This window comes from Suncus etruscus, chromosome 1 (genome assembly GCF_024139225.1).
Source record: "Suncus etruscus isolate mSunEtr1 chromosome 1, mSunEtr1.pri.cur, whole genome shotgun sequence".
NCBI classification, from domain to species: Eukaryota; Metazoa; Chordata; class Mammalia; order Eulipotyphla; family Soricidae; genus Suncus; species Suncus etruscus.
The window spans coordinates 193,699,065-193,723,445 of record NC_064848.1 but is presented as its reverse complement, the minus strand read 5'-3'; the positions used below and the strand labels follow the sequence as shown (position 1 = coordinate 193,723,445).

The following is a 24,381-nucleotide window of genomic DNA, read 5'->3' as shown; positions in this document are numbered from 1 at the left end:
TTCGAACAGGGAGGTGGTTAGGAAGTCAGGAAGGCACTAAAGTTATTTCAAACAGAAATACCAAGAGAATTATCTTGAAATCACAAAATGTTCTTCTAGAAATGACTAGAAGGTATAGAACCAACTTCATATATTACCATTTGTCAGGTATGTTTCAAAGTTTCTTATCATTGTCCACAGACCCTGAAAGTGAACACAATTTATCTCCAAATAAAAAAATCTAGGCCACAAATAGCCTCTTTGGGCTGTGCTTTCTGATGCCCAAACAATATTCAGATATTCAGCATACAAAATGCCGAACTGACTGCTATTTTTTATCCCATGCAGCCACTTCTCCAAATATAGACATAGCACACCGGTCTTCTATGTCCTGAACCTCATCTAGATGGTCAGATGAGATTCCAACTGATACTTTCATCCTTTGAAAACAGGTTCTTCCTCCTCTGATGAATTTTCTTCATGTAATCATCCTTCCAAATGTCTAACTATCCTTCTCATAGATATGTCGCACTATATGAAAGGTTCTACAGTTGGATTCAAGTTCATCCCTCCCACACTATCCACCCACGATGCCCTCTATGGTAAGCACAGTTCATGAGTGATACAGGATTCTGTCATATGACCCATTCTTAATTACAGGGCTTATTCTCAATATTAGCACATGGACACAGGACAAACATTTTAGCTTGTATACATTTGACACATATCCCTCTTCCCTAATATGCAGGTGAAAAATGTGTGCAAAGTGAATTTCAAAACAATAACAGAGTGAAGCATAAGTGAAAAATCTGGAGATGTTACCTTTAAAGGAAATTGGAGCAGGGGTTCTAAGAGGCCACAGTGGAGCTTCTGTTTGTTTGGGGGCCACACCCAGCAATGCTCAGGAGGTTACGGTGGCTCTGTGTTCAGAGCCTCCTGGCAGACTTGGAGTACCATATGGGGAACCCCTGGTCAGCTTTGTACAAGACAAGTGCCCTAACTACTGTACTATCGCTGTGGCCCCAAAGGCCTTTTTCTTGAAAAAGGCGCTAGAGAATGACATCTGCTCTTGCCAAAGCCATGCCTCTCAGATCTGCCAACTAAATATCATTTCCAATATCCCACAGAATTTTGACTGCATGGCTGATACCGCAGTAGCTCTTAGCACCTCAGGATATTGACACTGAAAGAGACCCCCAGATGGGCAGATCATTAAACTGATCATTAAACCAGAAAACTAGATCCTGGAAAGAAGAAAGTGGCTTGCCTTAATTAAGGTCCAATTGGCTGCAATCCTGAGCCCAGGAATTACAATTTCTGATCATCAGACAGTTTATCAGAAAATTTATCAGTTTATTAGACTCTTCTTTTTTTTTTTCCATGAACTTCGGATGGGGCGGTATGTGTGTGGGGGTGTTTATGTTGGACAAATGTAAACACCAACAAGGCTGTTGCCATTGCTGCCAATGAAGAACAATGGGGCCAGGGATGTGGCCCAGTGGTAGCGTACATGTCTCACAAGAGTCAGGGCCTAGGTTTGATTCCCAAGGCCTGGAATCATACAAACAAAAAGGAAAGTTCATTTACACTTCAGAAAAGTTCCACCTTTGCCTTATATCCACACTTACATCATTCTGAACACACAAAGAAAGTCCAAGGAACCAGTACTGGTTAGTGACCAACTATGATTGATGCCAAGTGAAAGTGTTTTTGTCCAAACTAACTCTGATTGGCTTTTTGTTTTTGGTTTTTGGATCACACCTGATGGTACTCAGGGGTTGCTCCTGGCTGTGCACTCAGAAATTGCTCCTGGCATGCTTGGGGGACCATATGGGATGCCAGGGATCGAACCAGGGTCTGTCCTGGTTGTCTGAGTGCAAGGCAAACACTCTAGAGCTGTGCTACTGCTCCGGCCCTCTGATTTTTCCTCCTCATCCAATAAATTACAAGCAAAATAGGAGTGTGCCTATGTCTATGCTCCTTTAGATCAGACAAGCCTCATCATAGTTTCCGATGGAAAAAAGTAAATGAGATTTTGCTTATCGCCTCTCAGAATAAAGACTGAATGAAAATGAGTTTGTTCCCCCATCGGAGACTGACTCTTCCATGCTGATACAATTTGCCCATCATTCTACCTGGCACTTAGGCCCAGGAGATTCAGAGACCCATGGGATTGATTCCTTCACAAGATACCCAAGAGGTAGATAAATAGTCCCATGGGTGGACACAGCACATAGAAACACAGGGTTGGCTGTGGGGAGGTGCCTTGGAGAAGAGGCAGAACCCAGAAAGGCCCAGAGTACTCTCTTATTTAGCCACAAGAGAAATTCCCAGTGTGCAGAAAATGTCCTTAGCAGTGAGAGTGTGAAAACAGGAGGTATGGAGGTCATGCTGGTCTCAGGATGACACACTTCTAAACAAACTTCTAGAGTAGAGTTGCCAGTGAGAGCAAACCTGAAGGATGGTCTTTACTGAGGGACCCTGCTACAATCTCCTAGGCCATGCATGACCTCCAGGTGACTCTGCATTCCTCACTCCCAATAGACCAAAGAGCTTGGGGAGCAAAGTCTCCCCTTATGGAAGAACCGTGCTGGACCTCATAATGTGATGGCAGAGGGCACAGGCAGCTCTGCTCTGGCTTCCTCTTCAGCCTGAGGAAAAGGAAAGGAGAAGGAGGTCCCGATGACACGAGGCTGCACCATAGTTTTTTTTGCATAGTTGCTGAGAGTCAGGCCCAAGAACCTTAAATTGAGGCGAGAGTCAAGGCTTCCTCTAGAATGAGAGGTCTCAGACCTGCCCTTCTCTTCAGGGAGCATGGCCCAAGAAGGAAAGCTGACATCTCGCTGAGGTAACGAAGGACACCTGCTCAGATACGTAGGCCACCTTCAGGTTCAGCAGGAAGAATAAGAAGGTGTTCTGAGGACAAAGGCTGAGGAACCCAGCTTATCTGGAACACACCACAAGTTTAAATTACACAATCTCTCTCTCTCTCTCTCTCTCTCTCTCTCTCTCTCTCTCTCTCACTCACTCACACACACACACACACACACACACACTCACACACACACACATCCAGAGACCCAAACTTCCACATGCTGACATTCTTCCAGCCCACCCCAATCCAACCCCCAGTCCCGCCCTCCGTCCCCCCCCCCCCAAGATATTGTCTCCTGTAAACATGAGAGCAATGACTGCCACAGTCCTGGGACTGGTTGATAGTGATCTGCTTGCCATTAAGTGCCCCGGTAAGTGATGTTGGTGAAGGTTGACGTTGCTTGTTTATACAGTGGGTTGTTAGCCTGTGGAGAGAGCAGAAGTGTCTCTTATAGTCAGTCTTCAGAACGTCCCTGTCCTCCAGCTTTACATTTCATCTAAGATATTTTCCCAAGACACCCGTCTTTGAGATACCGCCATTAAACAAACAGCTTAAAGTTCATTTTATTCAGACACTAGCTCTTAAAACAGCACGGAGAGGAAATGGGGCGAGAAATAAGGCATATTGCCATCCAGCCACCATTTCTAGGAGGCTGATCCAAAAAGGAATTCCTATGGTGACCTAATTTCCTCCCATAATTGGACAAAGTAGCTAACCTCCTATGTTCTATTTCTTAGTCTATAAAATGGAAATCAAAACATTACAGGGCCAGGAAGATAGCTCAAAGGGTTAGCCAAAATGCCATGCATACATAAGCTTCACATTGGATCTCCAATGCCACAAGGTCTTTTGAGCACTGCCAGGCATAACTCAGTGGTTCCTGAGCACAGCTAGAGAGGCTTGGTGGCCCTCATCATGCTGGACCTAAGCAGTATAGCATTGGCAGGTTGAAAGTTAAACTGTTGTACCCACACAAAAGCATGGGGTATTACTATGAGTGGTTCTGAGGCCCCTGAGCATTGTAGGGCCCTTTGCCCCCCCTCTGAAAACCCCTATCACCTAGGGTTTTTTTTTTATTTCTTGTTTGTTTGTAGATCAGCAGTACTCAGGGGTTATTCCTGTCTCTGTGCTCAGGGATCACCCCTAGCTCAGGAGACCATATGGAATGCAAGGAATTGACTCTGTATCAGCTGCATGCAAGTCAAGAGCACTCCCTGCTGTCTAGTCACCTAATAACCCTCACTAGGGTTTTTATAGGGATTAAATTAGCTACTACATAAAAGCTTTTATAATAACTTCTGGTGTGTGGTAAATCCTATTATTTGTTAAAATCTTTTTTTTTTTTTTTGGTTTTTTGGGCCACACCCGGCAATGCTCAGGGATTACTCCTGGCTGTCTGCTCAGAAATAGCTCCTGGCAGGCACGGGGGACCATATGGGACACCGGGATTCGAACCAACCACCTTTGGTCCTGGATCGGCTGCTTGCAAGGCAAACACCGCTGTGCTATCTTTCCGGGCCCATTAAAAATCTTTGTTCAACACTTTTTTTTCTTTTTTTGTTTTTGTTTTTGGGTCACATCCAGCAGTGCTCAGGGGTTACTCCTGGCTCTATGCTCAGAAATCACTCCTGGCAGGCTCGGGGGACCATATGGGATGCCAGGATTCGAACCAATGACCTGCATGAAAGGCAAATGCCTTACCTCCATGCTATCTCTCCGGCCCCTGTTCAACACTTTGAGCATCATCAAGTTTTTCTATTTTCCTTGGTGAATATGCTTTGTTTTGTTTTGTATTTTTTTTGTGTCACACACCATGACCTCAGGTGTCACTCCTGGCTATGCACTCAGAAATCGCTCCTTGCTTGGGGGACCATATGGGACACTGGGGGATCAAACTTCGATCTGTCCTGGGTCAGCCACATGCAAGGCAAATGCCCTACTGCTGCGCCACCGCTCCAGTCCCATTCCTTGGTGAATATGTTTCCTTTCTAGTTCTCCAGTGTTCAGCACAGAGCTGGGTGTTAACTGATCAGTTAGTACTCACTGACATGGTCATTGGACTGGCAGACAACTAGGTGGTTTTTAGCAAACCACCTGTAAAAACAACAGGTTGGTAAGACTTGCTCCCAATTTCCAGGAGAAACTGTGGTTGAACTTGGCCTCCTCAGACTTCAGGCTCTGGAACCAATGGCTCAGGAAAATGTCCAGCCCAGCTCAGCCTCTTACCGTATCCCATTTGGCTCTGGCTCGCTCTTCTTCAAATTTAGCAAACTCCTTTCGGTCATGGATGGTGATGAGAAGCTTCCAGATGAGCAGAGTAGCAAGGCCAATGAGCAAAATGGCGCCCATCACTGACAGCAGGACCACCAGGATGTCAGGGCCCTTGGGACATTCTGTCAAGAAAGGGCACAGTCAGCAGTGCCAGTGCAGGGGAGCAGAAATCTCTTGTACTCACTATAAATAAGAAATTCTCAACAAAGTCGGAAAATACTAAAAAGTTTTCTGAAGGAAAAAGGACTTAGAACATGAATTGGTGTGACTTAGAACATGGGTGGGGTGGGATGGGTTACTGGTGGGCTTGGAACCCAGCTTCTCACACATGCAACATAATTATTCTACCATTGAGCCACATCCTGGTAACTAAAATTTTTGTTTGTTTTGGGGCAATACTTGGTGGCACTCAGGGGTTCCTCCTGGCTCTGAGCTTAGAAATCACTCCTGGAAGGCTTGAAGACCATATAGGATTCAGGGATTGAACCTGGGTCAGTTGTGTGCAAGCAAATGCCTGCTCTACTCACTGTGCTATCACTCTACAAATTGATTTTTTTTTCTTTTTTGGATTTTTGGGTCACACCCGGCAGTGCTCAGGGGCCACTCCTGGGTTGCTGGGATTCGAACCACCATTCGTCCTGGATCAGCTTCCTGCAAGGCAAATGCCCTACCACTATGCTTCGCTTGATTTTTTTTGTTTGTTTGTTTGTTTGTTTTGGTTTGGTTTGGTTTGATTTGGTTTTTGGGCCACACCTGGTGGTGCTCAGGGTTTACTCCTGATTGTCTGCTCAGAAATAGTCCTGGCAGGCACGGGGGACCATATGGGACACCAGGATTCGAACCAATCACCTTTGGTCCTGGATCGGCTGCTTGCAAGGCAAACGCTGCTGTGCTATCTCTCCGGGCCCTTTGCTTGATTTTTTTAAAAAGGGGACTATAATCTACTCTTTTGTCTTGTTTTGGGGTCAAAGCTACTGGTAGTCCTGGCTCTGAGTTCAGAGATCACTTCTGGAAGGGCTCAGTGACCAAATGGGGTGTCAGGGATTTAACCCAGGTCATTTAACCCGGGGATTTAACACCTTGCCTGCTGTACTATCTCTCTGACCCCTGATAATCTGTTCTGAACAGTGAAAAAACAGAAGTCATGAAGTATTCATGACTTTAAGTGGGATCTATTCACTCATAGGTGGGGTCTAGTTTATTCAATGTGGTTCATCTAGTATTTACTAAAATTTTAATTTGATGAAACACTGATGAACAGATTCTCCTCCAGTGGAATAGGGCATTTGTCTTGCATGCAGCCAACTTGGGTTTGATTCCTGGCATCCCATATAGTTCCTAGCATTGCCAAGAGTGATTTCTGAGTGCAGAGCCAGGAGTAATTCCTGAGTGTTGCCAACCCTGCCAGGAGTAATTCCTGAGTGTCGCCAGGTGTGGCCCATCCCCCCCACACACAGGTAATCAAAAGATCTAAAAACTAGAACTAAAACTACAACTATATCCCAATAGGGTGACAATTGTCTAGGGCTAAGGAGCAGGTGCTTTTCCAGATAGCACATGTGCTTTCTAGCTCGCCAGAGTGTTCACTGTTCCCTGTTCTTCCCCAGGTATGGTGACATAGGACACCTCACTGAGTCTGCTTGAGTTTCTATTCTTCTCTAAATATCTCCCATTTTCTTTCCTAAACATTTCTTGGAACTAGATATAGCCCTGGTGGCCACCAAACACTACTAAGGTGGTTTTGGAGGTCCCTAGCATCACAAAGCCTGAACAGCAACATATTCTCAGGCCCCAGCATTGAACCATCCAGTTTGGCTGGCCAAGTGTCACTGGAGGGCCCTTCGCCCCACTGAACATCACTTGAGATCAAAATAAACATCAAACAAACAAAAATAAAACTCAGAATCTAACTCAATAATCTCGACTACATTGTTATAGTTGTGATGATCTTCCTGCATCCGGTTTTTTCCACTAAGTTACTTACCCACTCCTATAGAAATTTTGTTACCCTGATACATATATTTTCATCCCTAGGGGCTAGGAATCTGATAGCCTTTTTAGCACACTTCAACCAGAAAGGCTGCCCGGTCAAGATAATATTTTGGGTTTCTTCCGAAAATATTTAGTCATACAATATCCTAACCCAATTGGGAATGAACTTCCTGTTTAGTTCAGTCAAAAACCCACGCAGAGATGTGTCACACCCTCTGAAGGTCAAGTTGGGTTTGCAGAGAATTCTGCTATCCCAAAACCAAAGTTTTTGGTGGGTGACCATGCTCAGTAACTGCTCCAATTATATAATGAGGTGCTTTTGCATCTATGAGTACTGATAAGACCGGAGAGAAACTTACACTCAGGTTCTAAATTGTCTCCCACCTTCTTCTCTAAACATATACCCTATACTCATGGCAGACTACTGGAAACAAGCATCACCACAAACCCAAGCTGTTACTGCCCAAGCCACCAAATTACAACCTGTCTGTAATTAAAGGAGTGTTGGGAGAGAGGCTATGTGGTTCCAACAGCTAAGTTCCCAAGGGTAAAGGGCCACAGGAAAAGGAAAGCCTGATCTATAGAAATTCTATAGAAAACCTAGAAACCAGGGCTAGAGTGATAGCACAATGGTAGGGAGTTTTCCTTTCATGCTGCCAACCCAAGACCAACCCGGGTTCGATCCCTGGCATTCCATATTGTTCCCTGAACCTACCAGGAGCAATTTCTGAGCAGAGAGCCAGGAGTAACCCCTGAGCATTACCAGGTGTACCTCCCCCAATACCCCCAAAAAACTAACAAACAAACAAAAAAGAAAATATAGAACCTATTAATTCTGCATGTTAGTCTGGGCAGGACAGGTAGAAGCCAAGAAATCTTCAGGGTAAATTTGATTTTATAACAATCTTTACCAAAAGGGGTGGCAAGCAGAAAAAGAAAATCATGAGGTCTTGGAGAGCCCACCCAGCCACAATAGTAAGAAATCAGGGTGAATGACCTCAAGGTCAGAGGAGAATAAGTAGAATTAACAGGCTTGGTAAAAAAAAAAAAAAAAAAGACATAGAGCAGAGCTGGAGCTGGAGAAATAGTAGAGTAGGGTAGGTAAGGAGCTTGCTTTATATGCAGCTTACCTCAGGTTTGATTCCTGGCACCCCATATCATTCCCTAAGCTAACCAAGAGTGATCGATTCCTCATCACAGAACCAAGAATGAGCCTTAAGCACAGCCAGGTGTGGCCAAAACAAACATACAAAAAAAAGCATAAAAATTCCAGCTAAATACGAATTTCAGGTAAATGATGAATTGGGGCCAAAAAGATAGCACAGTGGTAGGGCATTTGTCTTGTATGTGGCTGACCTGGGAGGGACCCAGTTCTATTTCCGACATCTCATATGGTCCCCAGTCTACCAGGGGCAATTTCCTTCCTTCCTTCCTTCCTTCCTTCCTTCCTTCCTTCCTTCCTTCCTTCCTTTTTTCCTTCCTTCCTTCCTTCTTCCTTCCTTCTTCCTTCCTTCCTTTTTCTTTCTTTCTTTTTCTTTCTTTCTTTCTTTTCTTTCTTTCTTTCTTTCTTTCTTTCTTTCTTTCTTTCTTTCTTTCTTTCTTTCTTTCTTTCTTTCTTTCTTTCTTTCTTTCTTTCTCTCTCTCTCTCTCTCTCTCTCTCTTTCTTTCTTTCTTTCTTTCTTTCTTTCTTTCCTTCTTTCTTTCGTTTGTGGGCCACACCCGGCGTTGCTCAGGGGTTACTCCTGGCTGTCTGCTCAGAAATAGCTCCTGGCAGGCACGGGGGACCATATGGGACACCGGGATTCGAACCAACCACCTTTGGTCCTGGATCGGCTGCTTGCAAGGCAAACGCCGCTGTGCTATCTCTCCGGGCCTGCCTGCCTGCCTGCCTTCCTTCCTTCCTTCCTTCCTTCCTTCCTTCCTTCCTTCCTTCCTTCCTTCCTTCTCCCTCCTTTCCTTCCTTCTTCTTTCTTTCTCTCTCTCTTTCTTCATTCTTTCTCTCTTTCTTCTTTCTTTCTCCTTCCTTCCTCCCTCCTTCCTTCCTCCCTCCCTTCCTCCCTCCCTCCCTCCTTCCTTCCTTCCTTCCTTCCTTCTTCCTTCCTTCCTTCCTTCCTTCCTTCCTTCCTCCCTCCTTCCTTTTGTTTTTGGGTCACACTCAGCAACGATCAGGGGTTACTCCTGGCTCTATGCTCAGAAATCACTCCTGGCAGGGCTCGGGGGACCATATGGGATGTTGGGACTTGAACCACGATCCTTCTGCATGCAAGGCAAATGCCTTACCTCCATGCTATCTCTCCAGCCTCTGGGGAAAATTTCTGAGTACAGAGCCAGGAGAACCACTGAGCACTATTGGGTGTGACCCAAAAACCAACTAGTCAATCAATCAATCAATAAAGTTTAAAAAAATTAATAAAGGGGCCGAGAGATAGCATGGAGGTGGGGCGTTTGCCTTTCATGCAGAAGGTCATTGGTTCAAATCCCGGCATCCCATATGGTCCCTGGTGCCTGCCAGGAGCAATTTCTGAGCGGGGAGCCAGGAGTAACCTCTGAGTACTGCCGGGTGTGACCCAAAAACCAAAAAATAGATAAATAAATAAATAAAATTAAAAATTAAAAAAAAAGATAAATGATGAACAATCTTTAGCATATATATATATATGAACCAAATGGTTCAGGGAAATATGGAGGGCTATATATAAAGATAGTATCTGCATATAGCCTATTGAGGGCTCTATACAAATAAGACAGAGTTTCTGTGTATGAAAGGTGATCTAGGGCCCGGAGAGATAGCCCAGCGGTGTTTGCCTTGCAAGCAGCTGATTCAGGACCAAAGGTGGTTGGTTCGAATCCCGGTGTCCCATATGGTCTCCCGTGCCTGCCAGGAACTATTTCTGAGCAGACAGCCAGGAGTAACCCTGAGTACCGGGGTGTGGCCCCCCCAAAAAAAAACCAAAAAAAAAAAAAAAGAAAGGTGATCTAATGATGCAGATCCAGCAAAGGAGACTTCACATCCACAGCTTTTGTGAATCTCAAACAGGAATCCAAACCTAATCAGTAGGGTGGAAGCTGGAAGAGGCCAGAGGGCTCATGTCAGTAGCAGAGGCAAAGCCTGGGGTGCATGACAATTGCCAGGGACACTAATACAAAGCATAGGGAGTGGGCTGCAGATGTCAGCCAAGACTCAGGACTCATGACTGTTTTTGTTTGTTTGGGGGCTACACCCAGTGGCTCCAAGGGGTTACTCTTGGCTCTGCACTCAGAAATTACTCCTGGCAGGCTCTGGGAACTTTATGGGATGCCAGGGATCAAACCCAGGTTGTTCATGCACAAGGAAAATACCCTACCCATTGTGCTATTGCTCCAGCAATAGAATGGAATTTTTTACATAGAACATAATAGTTTGAGAATCACAGCTCCAAAGCAGGGACCAAGTAAGTATGTTCATTAACCAAATGCATTTTGCAATCATTTAAAAATATATATATAGCCATTCCTGCACATGTAGATGTAGTCCATGGCTGTTTTCATGCTACCTTGAGGGACGTGGCAGTCAAGAGAAAGGTTTTAACCCAAAGAGTGAAAATGCTTAACAGCTGACTCTTTACCACAAAAATGTGCTGCTTCCTGGTCTAAAAGTTGATTTGAAAAGATATCTATAATTGCAAAGTATGTCAAGAGCATTAGAGACTCAGACCTTTAAAAAGTGTTCCATAAATTCTAATCCATACCTCCCACCACTTCCATATACTAATCACTAATTTTTGCAGTATAATTATTGTTTATTTTACTGTTTCCACCATGGCCTGTGAGTATCCCATCTGATTTATTTACTGTCACATTTCCAGTACCTGAGAAAGCATTTGATAGAGGATAGATATTAAAAATATTTTCCTAAGGATCTGTATCTTAGTCTGTTGTTTAAGGAGAAGATGATAAGGGTGGTTCTGAAGAAAGTTAATCTACTGTGCTGGATGGTACCAAACTGTGTCTTGTCCCTATGGAGAAACTCCACCTACTTCCAGTGGGCCTTCAAGGACAAGCACTTGCCCAATGTGTGTTCTCAAGTCTTCAACATGTTAGTGGTGAGCTAGTAAGATCAGTGCCTTCTCCTGCCCTTGGCAGCCATTTATTTTGGTGAATCAAATGACTTGGGCTCAAAAGCCCTAAGATTTCAGTTCCCTACTTCTTAAAATTATTGCCTTAAAAACCAACCACAATAAACCAACGATTACAGAAATAACACCGTGGGTTAAGTAGCTGTCCCCCATTTCACCAAGTGTGACCAGGCATGACCCAAAATTCCCCCAAAAGAGGAGAGCTCTCATATATATAGTTTTGGCATACCTGGCAGTGCTCAAGGTTTACTCCTAACTTTGTGCTCAGGGATCACTTCTGGAGGCTCAAGGAACAATATGGGATGCTGAAGATTGAATCCAGATTGCCTGTACACAAGGCAAATGCTTCATCTGCTGTACTATCATTCTGATCCCATATTTTGTTTCTTTTCTTATACATATTTTGTTTCTTGATGGAATCTATTTGCCTGTCTCTTCCTTTCCCTTACCCATAGTTAAATTTGCTGTCCCTTTCTTGCCAACAGTCCTATTTATATATCCTCTACACCCCAACAGCACGCCCTAACTTAACATCTCTAAGATCAGACTTAGCTGGCTATTCCTTCTAAGGCCTAATGGGTGACTGCCTCGATCACATCTGTTCCCCTGAGTGCAGGCAGGGATGCCTACCTGGCTCTTCCACCACGTAGAGGATGGACTTTCCACTGGCGTCTTCATAGTACTGGAATCTGACGACACAATCATCCTCATTTTTGTAGGTACAATTCACCGCATCCTTGCCAGTGTCCGCTGGGGAAAGGCCAAGAAGAGAGAATGAAAACAATGGGTCTTGGAGCCAGAGCAATAGCACAGTGGATAGGGCATTTGCCTAGAAGATAGCCAACCTACAACCTTTAATATATGGCATCCCATATGGTCCCCTGAGGCCACCAGGAGTGATTCCCAAGCACAGAGCCAGGAGTAACCTCTGAACACAACTGGTTATGGCCCCCAAACCAAAACAAACAATAAATGGGCCCATCCCTGAAACAGGACCCGCCTGCAATCTTCAGCCAGGGAACTACTGGGAAAACATGAGGCAGAAAAGTCTGTGTCTGACTTTAGGCAAGATGTTTACATTTGGATGATCTGCCAATTGTCTCCAGATGATCCTTTCTCAAGAGCTTTGTTCTTCACAGGAACTTTTTGGTTCTCATTCATTCCACCAGGAGGGCCGTGACATAACAGTGTTCCACAGTCTGACTCAAAGTCTGGCGATACCTACTACCAGACATCTGATCTCACCCAGTTTCTCCTCCTCTCTGAAGGGTTGACTGAGAATTAAATAGCAACAATGGGTGCTCCCTTTTCTTTCCTTTCTCTGCTTGCTCAATGATTCAAAATAGTCTGTTGACTAAGTCTAGCTCTTCTGTTTTGGCTCCTGAACTGACCCCTCCTCTCTTCTCTGACTACCAGCAAGTTTCATAACTCATCCTAAAACACTGTTTGTTATTCTACAGCTGGAGAAATAGGACAGTGAGTAAGGTACTTGCATTGCACAAAACTGAGTTTGATTTCTGGCATCCTATATGATACCCTGAGCACCATCAAGAGTGATGCCTGAGAACAGAGCTAGGAGTAATTTTTGAGCATGGCTAGGTGTGACTCCCCACAGAAAAACTCCTCTCAAAATCTATTATTCTGACAGGACAATTATGGGGTAGCCTTCATCAGCTGTACTGTGTCCTCCACTGAAAAAACCAGCTGTGTAAAGCTGGTATAATGTTAGAATGAGCCAACTATCATGGTCATACAGCAGGTAATGATGGACAACACTAAAAGATGAGTCTCAAAGTACATCCAATAGACATGAACTCAATAAGCTTTCAGTAATCCATTGGTGACAGAGTACAATGGAAAGAGTAAGGATATCAGAAGTTAGGTACAACCTTAAGTCATCACTGGTTTGCTTGGATATATTACTTAATTGTTCTAAGATTCAATTTCCTCATCTACAAAGTGAACAGAACAATAGTACTATAGTCCCATCATATTAGATTACTGGGAGAATTAGACGATGTGCATTCAAAGATATTTGTTATAAGCAGAAGAAATAGCACAGGAGTTAAGGTGCCTGCCTTGCATGCCATGATATGGTTCAATCTCTAAATGCTTCTCCCCCACTCACAAAAGATATTTTTATAATTCTTCTAATTTATAAAGTTTCATCCAAATAAACCTTTATTTGTATTATTATCATGGCAAAGAGGCAAAAGAAATACCTATCATTTTACTTCTAGTACCCATCTAGTATAGATCTTAGCTTCTAAAACTATAGGTTATATATAACACCATGTAACAGAATTTGGAAGTCCCAAAAGATTGTAGCAGTAAAATATTCCTGAATGTGCAAAACTCAAAAGTTAACTTAAGGGCCCGGAGGGATAGCACAGCGGCGTTTGCCTTGCAAGCAGCTGATCCAGGACCAAAGGTGGTTGGTTCGAATCCCGGTGTCCCATATGGTCCCTGTGCCTGCCAGGAACTATTTCTGAGCAGACAGCCAGGAGTAACCCCTGAGCAATGCAGGTGTGGCCCAAAAACCAAAAACCAAAAAAAAAAAAAAAAAAGTTAACTTAAGGGGCCAGAGCAATAGCAAAGTGGTAAGGCATTTGCCTTGCATGTGGCTGACCCAGGATGGACCTGGGTTCTGTCCCCAGTGTCCCATACGGTCCCCCAGGAGTGGTTTCAGAGTGCGTAGCCAGAAATAACCCCTGGGCATCACTGGGTGTGGCCTAAAAACAAAAACAAGCAAACAAAAAAGTTAACTCAAGGGGTCAAAATGATAGCACAGAAGGTAGGATATTTGTCTTGTGTGCAGTCAACCCAGTTTCTATCCCAGGCATTCCAGGAATAGTCCCTGAGTGTGGAGCCAGGTGTAAGCCCTGAGCACATCCAGATATGGCCCAAGAACAAATAAAAATTAAGTCATGAAATTTTCCTATACATGGATGGTCATGGAAACTATTATGCTGAGTGAAATGAGTCAGAGGGAGAGAGATAAACACAGAATAGTCTCATTCATCTGTGTGATTTAAGAAAAATACAAGACATTACTGCAAAAACACCCAGAGACAATAGAGATGAGGGCTAAAAGAATTGGTCCAGGGCCGGGCGGTGGCGCTGGAGGTAAGGTGCCTGCCTTACCAGCGCTAGCCTAGGACGGACCGCAGTTCGATCCCCCGGCGTCCCATATGGTCCCCCAAGCCAGGAGCGACTTCTGAGCACATAGCCAGGAGTAACTCCTGAGCGTCACCGGGTGTGGCCCAAAAACCAAAAAAAAAAAAAAAAAAAAAAAAACCAAAAAAAAAAGAATTGGTCCACAACATGAAGCTTACCACAAAGAGTGGTGCATGCAGTTAGAGAAATGACCATACCAATAACTATTATGACAGTGGTAGTGAGTGAGAGAAATAGAATGCCTGTCTCGAAGACAGGCAGGGGTGGGAGAAGAGGGAGATGAGGGGGCACTGGTGGTGGGAAGGTTGCACAGGCGAAGGGGGTGGACATTTTTATGACTGAAACCCATTTACAAACATGTTTATAACCATGGTATTTAAATAAAGATATTAAAAAATAAATAAGCAGGGGCTGGAGAGATAGCACAGCGGCGTTTGCCTTGCAAGCAGCCAATCCAGGACCAAAGGTGGTTGGTTCGAATCCCGGTGTCCCCCGGGCCTGCCAGGAGCTATTTCTGAGCAGACAGCCAGGAGTAACCCATGAGCAATGCCGGGTGTGGCCCAAAAACCAAAAAAAAATAATAATAAATAAATAAATAAACAAACAAACAGGGGCTGGAGAGATAGCACAGTGGTGTTTGCCTTGCAAGCAGCCGATCCAGGACCTAAGGTGGTTGGTTTGAATCCCGGCGTCCCACATGGTCCCCCGTGCCTGCCAGGAGCTATTTCTGAGCAGACAGCCAGGAGTAAACCCTGAGCATAGCCGGGTGTGGCCCAAAAACCAAATAAATAAATAAATAAACAAAAACAAGATACATATTAATTTAAAAGCAACCAATCCAAGGTGTTGCTGGGTGTGTTTACTCATCTTGCATTCATTTCTCAGGCAAAATGTGGCCACAAATGGAAAAGTTTAAGAAACCCTGTTCTAAAGTAATGAAATGAATTTGTTTTGTGCCTGCCAATGACACAAGTGGGGGCAGAGGGAGAATAACGAGGACCATTGGTGGAGGGAAGGTCACATTGGTGGTGCAATTGAGTTATATAACAATGAATACCTGTAATCAATATTATGAACAACTTTGTAGATCATGGTGGCTTAATGCACATAAAATTTTTTTAAATGTGAGCGTTGAATACGCATATTCACATGTGGAGAACATCTAATTATGCCTAATAATTTAAAGTTCAGATTGCAATAGAACATGTATAGTCTAGAAAGGTGAAAATGTTCTTTCAGTGGCCAGAGTGATAGCACAGAGGTAGGGCATTTGCCTTGCATGCGGCCCACCTGGGACAGATCTGGGTTCGATCCCCAGCATTCCATACGGTACCCCAAGCCTGCCAGAAGTGATTTCTGAGTGCAAAGCCAGAAGTAACCCCTGAGCGCCTCCGAGTATGACCCTCTCCCAAAAAAACAGAAAACGTTCTTTCATCTTTGCGGGTAACATTATTGACTGTACTGTTATTTACGTAACATACAACAAAATGACATATGCAGTAATGTTATTCTGTATACTTAAATAATTACACGGTTTTATATATTTAAAAAAAAACGTCCTGCTCTAGCAGATAAACAATCTCACATCTCAGCAGTCTCTCCCAACCCCATCAAATCAAGTCTAATCTCCAGAATAAAAACCGCTTCTTCAAACTCAAGCCCACATGGCTGCCTTCACTCCAGCCCCATTTCTGATATCCATCAAAGCGGGCCAGAGATCTGACTCTTTCCAATAACAACCCACCCAGAAGCTGACTGGCTAGTTGCCTCAAAACAGCTCTCAATGGAAACGCATTTCATGCTTTCAACAATGATTACAATCTTCAGAGATTTGCATCTCTTTCTCCCTGGCACACCCCAACCAAGCCTCAATGACCCAGATAACCACATCAGATGTGCTTTGCATCAGCAGCAAAGACCACCTCATCTCCAGTCAAGATGAAGTACGAACTGGGATAATGGTAGGCAAAAGGGTTTGCTTCCCACAGCATTTGCCTCTTATTTCCAGAAAAAAAATTCCAAAGAGACAAAGGGCTTCCTGTTGATGATTTTGGCTATAAATTTATAAGGGTTAAGGTTTCCCTTCAAACCAGCAAAGCTATTTGCATGGGTATTGCTTACGCTCTTAGTTTTTGAAAGCTTTGTAGTTCTATTTAATCTTATCTTTGCTTTGTGGTTTTTACACACACACACACACACACAACTTTGTAGGGGCTGCAGCTATAACTTAGTGTTTCTTATTGGTTATACTGCAAAGCATATCCAAGACCTGAATCTGAACTCCAGCAATACATGATCCCTTCCCAGCCCTTCCATTTGTAGCCCTGGAAGCCTCTCAAGGTCCACCGTGGTGGTCCAATTGGTCCCTGGCATTGCAAAGCTTGAGCAGAGCAGCACTGCAGAAGGAGGAGGAGGAGGAAGAGAAGATGGAGGAGGAGAAGATTGAGGAGCAGGAGAAGGAAGAGGAGGAGGAGGAGCAGGAGAAGGAGGAGGAGGAGGTGGAGGAGGTGGAAGAGAAGATAGAGGAGGAGAAGAATGAGGAACAGGAGAAGGAAGAGGAGGAGGAGAAGGAGGAGGAGCAGGAGAAGGAGGAGGAGGAAGAGAAGGAGAGAAGAAGAAGAAGGAGAAGAAGAGAGAAGAAGAAAAGAAGAAGAAGAAGAGAAGAAGAAAGAAGAAGAAGGAGAAGGAGAAGGAGAAGGAGAAGAAGAAGGAGAAGGAGGAGAAGAAGAAGAAGAAGAAGAAGAAGAAGAAGAAGAAGAAAAGAGAGAAAAGAAGAAGAAAAGAAGAAGAAGAAGAAGAAGAAGAAGAAGAAGAAGAAGAAGAAGAAGGAGGAGGAGAAGGAGAAGGAGAAGAAGAAGCAGCAGCTTTGTAGACATTGACTAGCCTACTGAAGCTAAGATGATAATAATCGTGGACACATACTTCCTCATTTTTCACTTCAGTTTGTTCATCTCTAAAATGGGCTACATTGTCCTAGGTTTTTTTTTCCTTGTCCTAGTTTCCATGAGGAGATGAGGTTAGGTTTGTCCGAGTCATGCAGATAAGAAATATACTTGCTGAGTCCATGTGTTCAGGGACACAGACATGGGAGAGAAGGTCACTCCCACTGAAGAAGCTAGTGAAGAAGCAGCGCACCTTTGAAGAAGACTTGAGTCTTCTATTGTACAGATGAGAGCTGGCCAAGCTCTGGAGTTAAACTGTAAAACTTGAGAACCTGGGGCCAGGGCAATAATACAGGCAGGGTCATTGTCTTGCATGCATCCTTAAGTGCAGAGTCAGAAATAAACCCTAAGCACTGCTTAGGGTTCCAAAAATCAATCAAAAATTTTATTTTATTTTTTTTTTGAGACCCAAGATGTGTATATGCCTCTAAGACATGCTGAACTTACTAAGCTCCTTCACCAGCTCAATCTCATCGCGACAATAACGATTACAGGTATTTTCCTCATGTAGGACTCCTCGGTCAAACTTCTTACACTCCACACATTCCCTGAAGGAAGAGAAGTGAGAAATTAGGGCCGGAGAGATAGCACAGCGGCGTTTGCCTTGCAAGCAGCCGATCCAGGACCAAAGGTGGTTGGTTCAAATCCCAGTGTCCCATATGGTCCCCCGTGCCTGCCAGGAGCAATTTCTGAGCAGACAGCCAGGAGTAACCCCTGAGCACCGCTGGATGTGACCTCCCTCCCAAAAAAAAAGATGTGAGAAATTAAGGAGAAAGGGGAGCCAACCTAAGTGTGTTTCAGTCCAGCTCTGACTTCCACACCCTCAAAGCTGACCCAACTCAGAAAATCAAATCAAAGTGTGCAAGACAAGTCCTTGGAGGGAAGTTCAGAGGAGAGTGAAACATTTGCACCCATAGATGGGGCATAGTAGGCAGATAATCCCAAGTTCCACTTTCTCATACCCCCCCCCAATCAGGTTTGTGATGGAAAGGTAGGAAAGGTAAGCCCTGTGTCACTTTGGGGGGTTCTTTGTTTTTGTCTGTTTGTTTGGTTGGTTGGTTGGTTTTTGGGCCACACCACCCGGTGACACTCAGGGGTTACTCCTGGCTATGTGCTCAGAAATCGCTCCTGGCTTAGGGGACCATATAGAATGCTGGAGATTGAACCACAGTCAGTCCTGAATCAGCTGAGTGCAAGGTAAATGCCCTACTGCTGCGCTATTGCTCCGGCCCCACTTCTGGGGGTTCTTTTTTTTTTTAAATAATTATCTTTATTTAAACACCGTGATTACAAATATGATTATAGTTGTACGATTACAGTCATGTAAAGAACACCCCCCTTCACCAGTGCAACATTTCCACCACAAATTTCCCAGATCTCCCTCCTCCTCCCCACCCACTCCCACACCTGTTCTCGAGACAGGCTTTCTACTTCCCTCATTCATTCACATTGTTATGATAGTTTTCAGTGTAGTCATCTCTCCAACTGCACTCATCACTCTAAGTCACACTCTAAGTCAGAGTCATTTGCATAATTTGGGTCGCATAATTTGGGGCCCCAATGCAAAAGGAAATGTATGTCACATCCTTTGTTCAAAAGCTACTAAAATTTTCAAGACAGCAGAACCACAAATCAAGCAGAGGGTTCTGAACTCCAAAAGCTGCACACCACAGATTCAACCCATTTAAAAACAGAAAGAGAAACAACAGTGCAGGAAACTGGGGTTGATAGGAGCTTTTTCTAATCCTCCAAAAGGGTTGACATCTGTAAAAAACAACTTCTCCTTTCTGACTGTCTGCATACCCCAGACCCACGCTTCCCTGAGAGTCTGAACATTATTAGCACAAGAAGAAAATAGGAGGGCTGGAGTATAGTACATCAGCTAGGAAGCTAGCCTTCTACCCTGTCAACCTGGATTCAATCTCTGGCATCCGGGGTCCCAAGTCCACCAGTACTGATTCCTGAGTGCAGAGCCAAGAGTAACCCTGAACACTGACAGGTGTGACCCCCCCCCAAACAAACAAAAAGCAAAAAAGAAGGTATCTGGTTTAGCTTCTTCTGAACTCAGAGGGATTTGGGGGTTTTGTTTTGTTTTATTTTGGTCATACACAGCAGTTCTCAGTGGTTACTCCTTACTCTGCACTCAGGTATCACTCTTGAAGGGTTCAGGGAACCATAAGGGATGCCTGGGATCGTATCCAAGTTGGCCGCATGCAAGACAAGCACCCACCTTGCTGCGATATCACTCCAGTTCCCTCAGAGAAATTTGAAATGCTGCTATGAGTGAGTCATCCACGTGGAACCCAGCTGGTACTGCTCTGGCCTCTTTCTGGTGGTCTCTATCTCTAAACCACCACCCCCAATCTTTCGAGGTAGGGGAAGAAATTTTAACCGTTTGGCTGGAGCAGACACTTCTTAAAGCTTTAGGGAAAGGAAAGTGAGAGATAGAATTGGGAGCTTGTGGGTTGGAGAGATAGCACAGCTCTAGGACATCTGCCCTGCGCAAAGCCAATTCAGGATGAACAATGGTTCGAATCCTGGCATCCCATATGGTCCCCCGAGCCTACCAGGAGCAATTTCTGAGTGCAGAGCTAGGAATAAGCCCTGAGCACTGCCGGATATGACCCAAAACACCCCCCCAAAAGAACTTGGGGGCTTGTGGTTGGGAAGCCCCTTTCCCTCTTCCTGGGACTCAGCCCTGTTCGATTAGCCCTCAGCCCAAGTCTATACTCACTTCTTGAAGGTGCAGGCATCGGGGCAGGTGGGGCACTTCTCGCAGGTGTCCCCATAGGAGCCGGGCTGGATGCAAACACAGCTGCCACACTCACACTTGCCTCGCCCACTGCACAGCAGGCCAATGCTCGCCATGCAGGTGTCGGTACGTGTGGTACAATTGCAGTAGTAGCCAGTCCAGTCCGAGTCACACAGGCAGTCCCCGCAGCTGCACTGGCCATGGCCTAAATGTGGAGTTGGATGGGCAGAGCAGCTAGTCAGGACCCATCTTAGATGTCAAACCAGCTCTCCCAGTCAGCAGATCATGATCCCCCACTCCCTATCCACCCCCAGATTCTCTACCAAAAGAGTGTAAATTGATGCAGCATCTGTGGAAAACAGAATGGATATTCCTCAAAAAAATATATAAATGAAGGGATCAGGGAATGTAGTTCATGGGAGAGCACTTGCCTCATAGTGTAAGGCCCTGGGGTCAGTCCCTGGTTCTGCAAAATATATAGCTAAAAGCATATTTATATGTATATATATAAATGGAAATAGCATATGATTCAATGATACCATTCTGAGGAATTCATCGCAAAGGTACGAAAACAGTAATCTGAAAAAGGCACTTGCATCTTTATATTTATAGCAACATTATTCACAAGGTTAGAGTATCTATTATCCTCAATACCCAGTAACATATGCCTAATAAGGAAGCTGTGGTATACAAGGGAACATTTTTTGACTGCTAAAGAGATGAAATGTGCCATTTTAGAAAAGTTTCACCCATTTTTGGAGGGGAAAATTATTGGGGTTTGAGGTGGTTACACTAAGTAAAATAAGTCAGGAAATGAAAGGCAATTTATTACCAAGATGGTTTCACTCATATATGGAATTTAAGTAACGAAAGCCAATGAGCTAAAAAAGAAAACAACAACGATGACAAAAATCCTGAATTCCACATTAAAACTATGTAGGTTGCCAAAGGAAAAGGAAACAGGGTGGAGGAAAGGTAGATGGGCATGTTGGTGGGTGTGATGGCACTGGGATTTGGCTAGTGGATGCTGTGAATATTATATTATATAAAGGTGTCAGAGGTGAAATCCTATAATATTATAACCAAAAGCAAAACAAAAATAATTAAATCCAAAAAAAAAAGCCAATAAAAAAAAAAACTTCTAATCTCTACAGAAAAGGTGACTCATTCTCCAGGACTCTGAATCAGGAAGAAGTGGATGAATAATAAAAATCTGATTGTTGATCAGAGGAAAGGTGGAGAGCCAGAGGAAAATAACCCAACAGATTTGAGCCCCAGAAAGCTGTGTGGTCAATGGGTTGGAGCAGGTAGGTGGAGAAGAGGGGGTGCATGGCTAGGTCCCAACGGCATTAAACTGCTCCCAGTTGTTCATGGGTCCAGCTAGTGGCCCAGAGCAACTGTGAACCTCCATTCCCAGGACTCTAGCACTGTCCTCTAGGAACATGAAATGCAGATGCAACTTCCCACCCTAGAGACAAATGTCTCTTTCCCAGAATGCGAAATGGAACCTGCATTTCTACCTGCAGAGCAGAGATTAGACCTGCAGAAGAGTGGGGAACCAAAGAGAGAAGAAAGAACCTAATTTGGACCCATTCTTAAACCGTAGGTCATGATCACATAGAGGGATACTGAACATAGGAGTGGCCAAAAAAAAATGACATTAGTAAAAGGCTCATGAACACATTGTGAGTAACAATTAATTCAATAATCAACTCATGAGGGGCCGGGGAGATAGCACAGAGGTGGAGCATTTTCCTTGCACGCAGTCGATCCAGGACAGATGATGGTTCGAATCCCAACATCCCATATGGTACCCCCTGCCCGCCAGGAGCGATTTCTAAGCGCAGATCCAGGAGTAATCCCCTGGGTGCTGCTAGGAGTGATCAAAAAAAACAAAAACAAGGGCCGGGCGGTGGCGCTGGAGGTAAGGTGCCTGCCTTGCCTGCGCTAGCCTAGGATGGACCGCGGTTCGATCCCCCGGCGACCCATATGGTCCCCCAAGAAGCCAGGAGCAACTTCTGAGCGCATAGCCAGGAGTAACCCCTGAGCGTCACAGGGTGTGGCCCAAAAACCAAAAAAAAAAAAAAAAAAAAACAAAAACAAACAAACAAACAAACAAAATCAATTCATGAATTTGAACTGTTAGCCATGTTGCATTTCTTGGGTGAAGAGGGGTCACAAGTAGGAAAACTTTAAGTCCTATGCTAGAGTGCAGCTTCTGAAGAAGCAGGAAGAAAAGAGAGAAACAGGACATGAGTTAGAAGCTGATAAGAATGTGGATGAGCCCGACTCAATGACAGGCTCTGGAGCGTAGCAGGTAATGGAGCCAGCCCCTCTTTGAGCAAAGGGATAGGCCTTGTGTAACCCCGTGTCCATCAGATATGGGCCAACGGCTGAAGCCAAGACAGGTTCTGTCAGTGGGAGGCAATTCTCCAGAGAAAGGAGCAGTTTGGGAGGGTTGCCAGTTGGCAGAGTGGGGCCACCCAGTGTCCACTCCACACAGCTCTTAACCACAGCTCCCAGACAGGGTCAGGCCATATCACTGAAGCCTGGCAGCTCTCAGATCCCAGCTTCCTCAGAAACCCTTGTGCCATCGTCTTGCCTTTGTGTGGCTGAACAAAGTGGCCTTTGGGAAGCGGGTCTAGCAGGCCAGCCAGGAGTGGGTGTAGGAATGGAAACAAGCCCGAGCCAGCAGGCTGACCCAACGCCCCGGTAGGGTCAACTCTCAGAAGGCTGCCATAGTGCAATAATGTCACAGGGCTGGCTCTTCTCCAGCAAATGGCCAACAGGGCCTGGGTTCACAGGAAAGTCAGAGACAGGGGGTGAGATATGAAAGACAGACAGGGTGAGAAAAGGAGGCAGGTAGGGAAGTGGGGAATGTGGAGGAGACAGGCAGGGGAGAAGCAAGTATTTCCTGATCCAGGATGTGCAAGGGTTTCCACTCTGCATTGGGCTCCTCTTCTCAAACACTTCAACTTCCTGAAGCTGCTCAGGCCTCTCCATCCACACTGAGTCTCCTTCCATAGAATACCTAGACCACTCCCTGAGGGCACCACACTTCTAGGATCTGGAAGTCTCTGGTTAGATTGTAAATTATCCTTCTTTAAATTAATGAAGGGCAAAACTGGCTGTGTATGTCTGCCTACCCCCACAACACCCCAGCACACGGCATAGAGCTGGACTCATGGGGGTGTATGGCAGGGGAGAGTCCCTTGAAGACACAAATGTACCACCTGATGTTGGAGGCAGAAGTTATGGGAATGGACCCCCATAAAGACCCTGTTTCCAAGGCGAAGGTTTGTAACGGGAAGGCCGGGGACTTGGAAAATAGTCTATTCATCTCCCTTCTGCCTTGTGAGCCCTTGCTTGTAATAAAGAATGACAGCAGTTTTGGAAAGGGACAGTGGCAAACTAAGCTATATGAGAGCTCAGAAATCTTGCTCATAGGGACCATGTGGTTGGCACAGAGCATGCACTCAATGCATGTGTGTCCCTGGGGAACATGATGCTGGCACCACATGGTTCTGAGCAAGACCCAGGAGTCACCAACACCCAGATAGGAAGTGATGAAAGGAGGAGGCTACAATGGCTTCCGGGTCACCTGATGAATAGGTCTGGGAGCTTATGAGGACAAGTTGTCCTTGCACCAAATAGAGACAGGCACCAGGACTGTTGGCCCTGGGTACTTTGTTTTATAGCTTCAATGGGGCTGGCAGCCAAAGGAAATACATTCATGCCTCCCCCGCTGCCTCACACCAGACCAGAAACAATTGGGCTCTGAGAAGTTGGGGGGGCCTCCCTCAGCCCTGCTTGACCTCAGAGGCTTTCTCTGGGTTTCTTCCCAGGCAGCTCTCTCTCCCTCAGTCCCAACCTTCTGCCCATGGGTTACCCATGCCAAAGCTATCCTCCTCTGAAGGTACTTGGAGTCAGACGTAAATATTTATATTTAACTAAATATTTATATTATGCTAAACACTGAATATGATGTAAATAGTAAAATAAGCTGAAATTCTGGCCTCACTCCCTAATTCAAAGGGCTCTTTGTGTGTGCTTCTGTGTGTATCTGTTTTTTCCACCAATTTCTCTAATATACATGTCTCCAAAGCTCTCCAGTTTGGTTGGCAAGAGCAAAAGAAATAATGTAAATACTGAAAAGAAAGGGTTAGAGTTATAGTATAGTGGGTAGAGCACTTGCTTTGTACTAGAATAATCGGGTTTAATTCCCTGAACCCTATCTGGTCCTCCTAAGCACCATCAGGAGTAATGCCTGAGCTGCAC

The 24,381-nt window shown here is 44.9% G+C and overlaps 1 protein-coding gene across 1 annotated transcript in view; it reads right to left on the bottom strand.

Moving 5' to 3' along the window:
• Positions 1-3,140: 3,140 nt before the first annotated feature.
• ITGB3 (integrin subunit beta 3) overlaps positions 3,141-24,381 on the bottom strand; it is a 60,370-nt gene continuing 39,129 nt past the window's right edge. The window contains exons 11-15 of the mRNA XM_049781717.1: positions 20,086-20,308; positions 17,799-17,899; positions 11,863-11,982; positions 5,081-5,247; positions 3,141-3,278 (exon numbers count right to left, since the gene is read on the bottom strand). Coding sequence (XP_049637674.1) covers positions 3,213-3,278; positions 5,081-5,247; positions 11,863-11,982; positions 17,799-17,899; positions 20,086-20,308 — 677 coding nt within the window. The 3' untranslated portion in view covers positions 3,141-3,212. The remainder of the gene's footprint in view (positions 3,279-5,080; positions 5,248-11,862; positions 11,983-17,798; positions 17,900-20,085; positions 20,309-24,381) is intronic.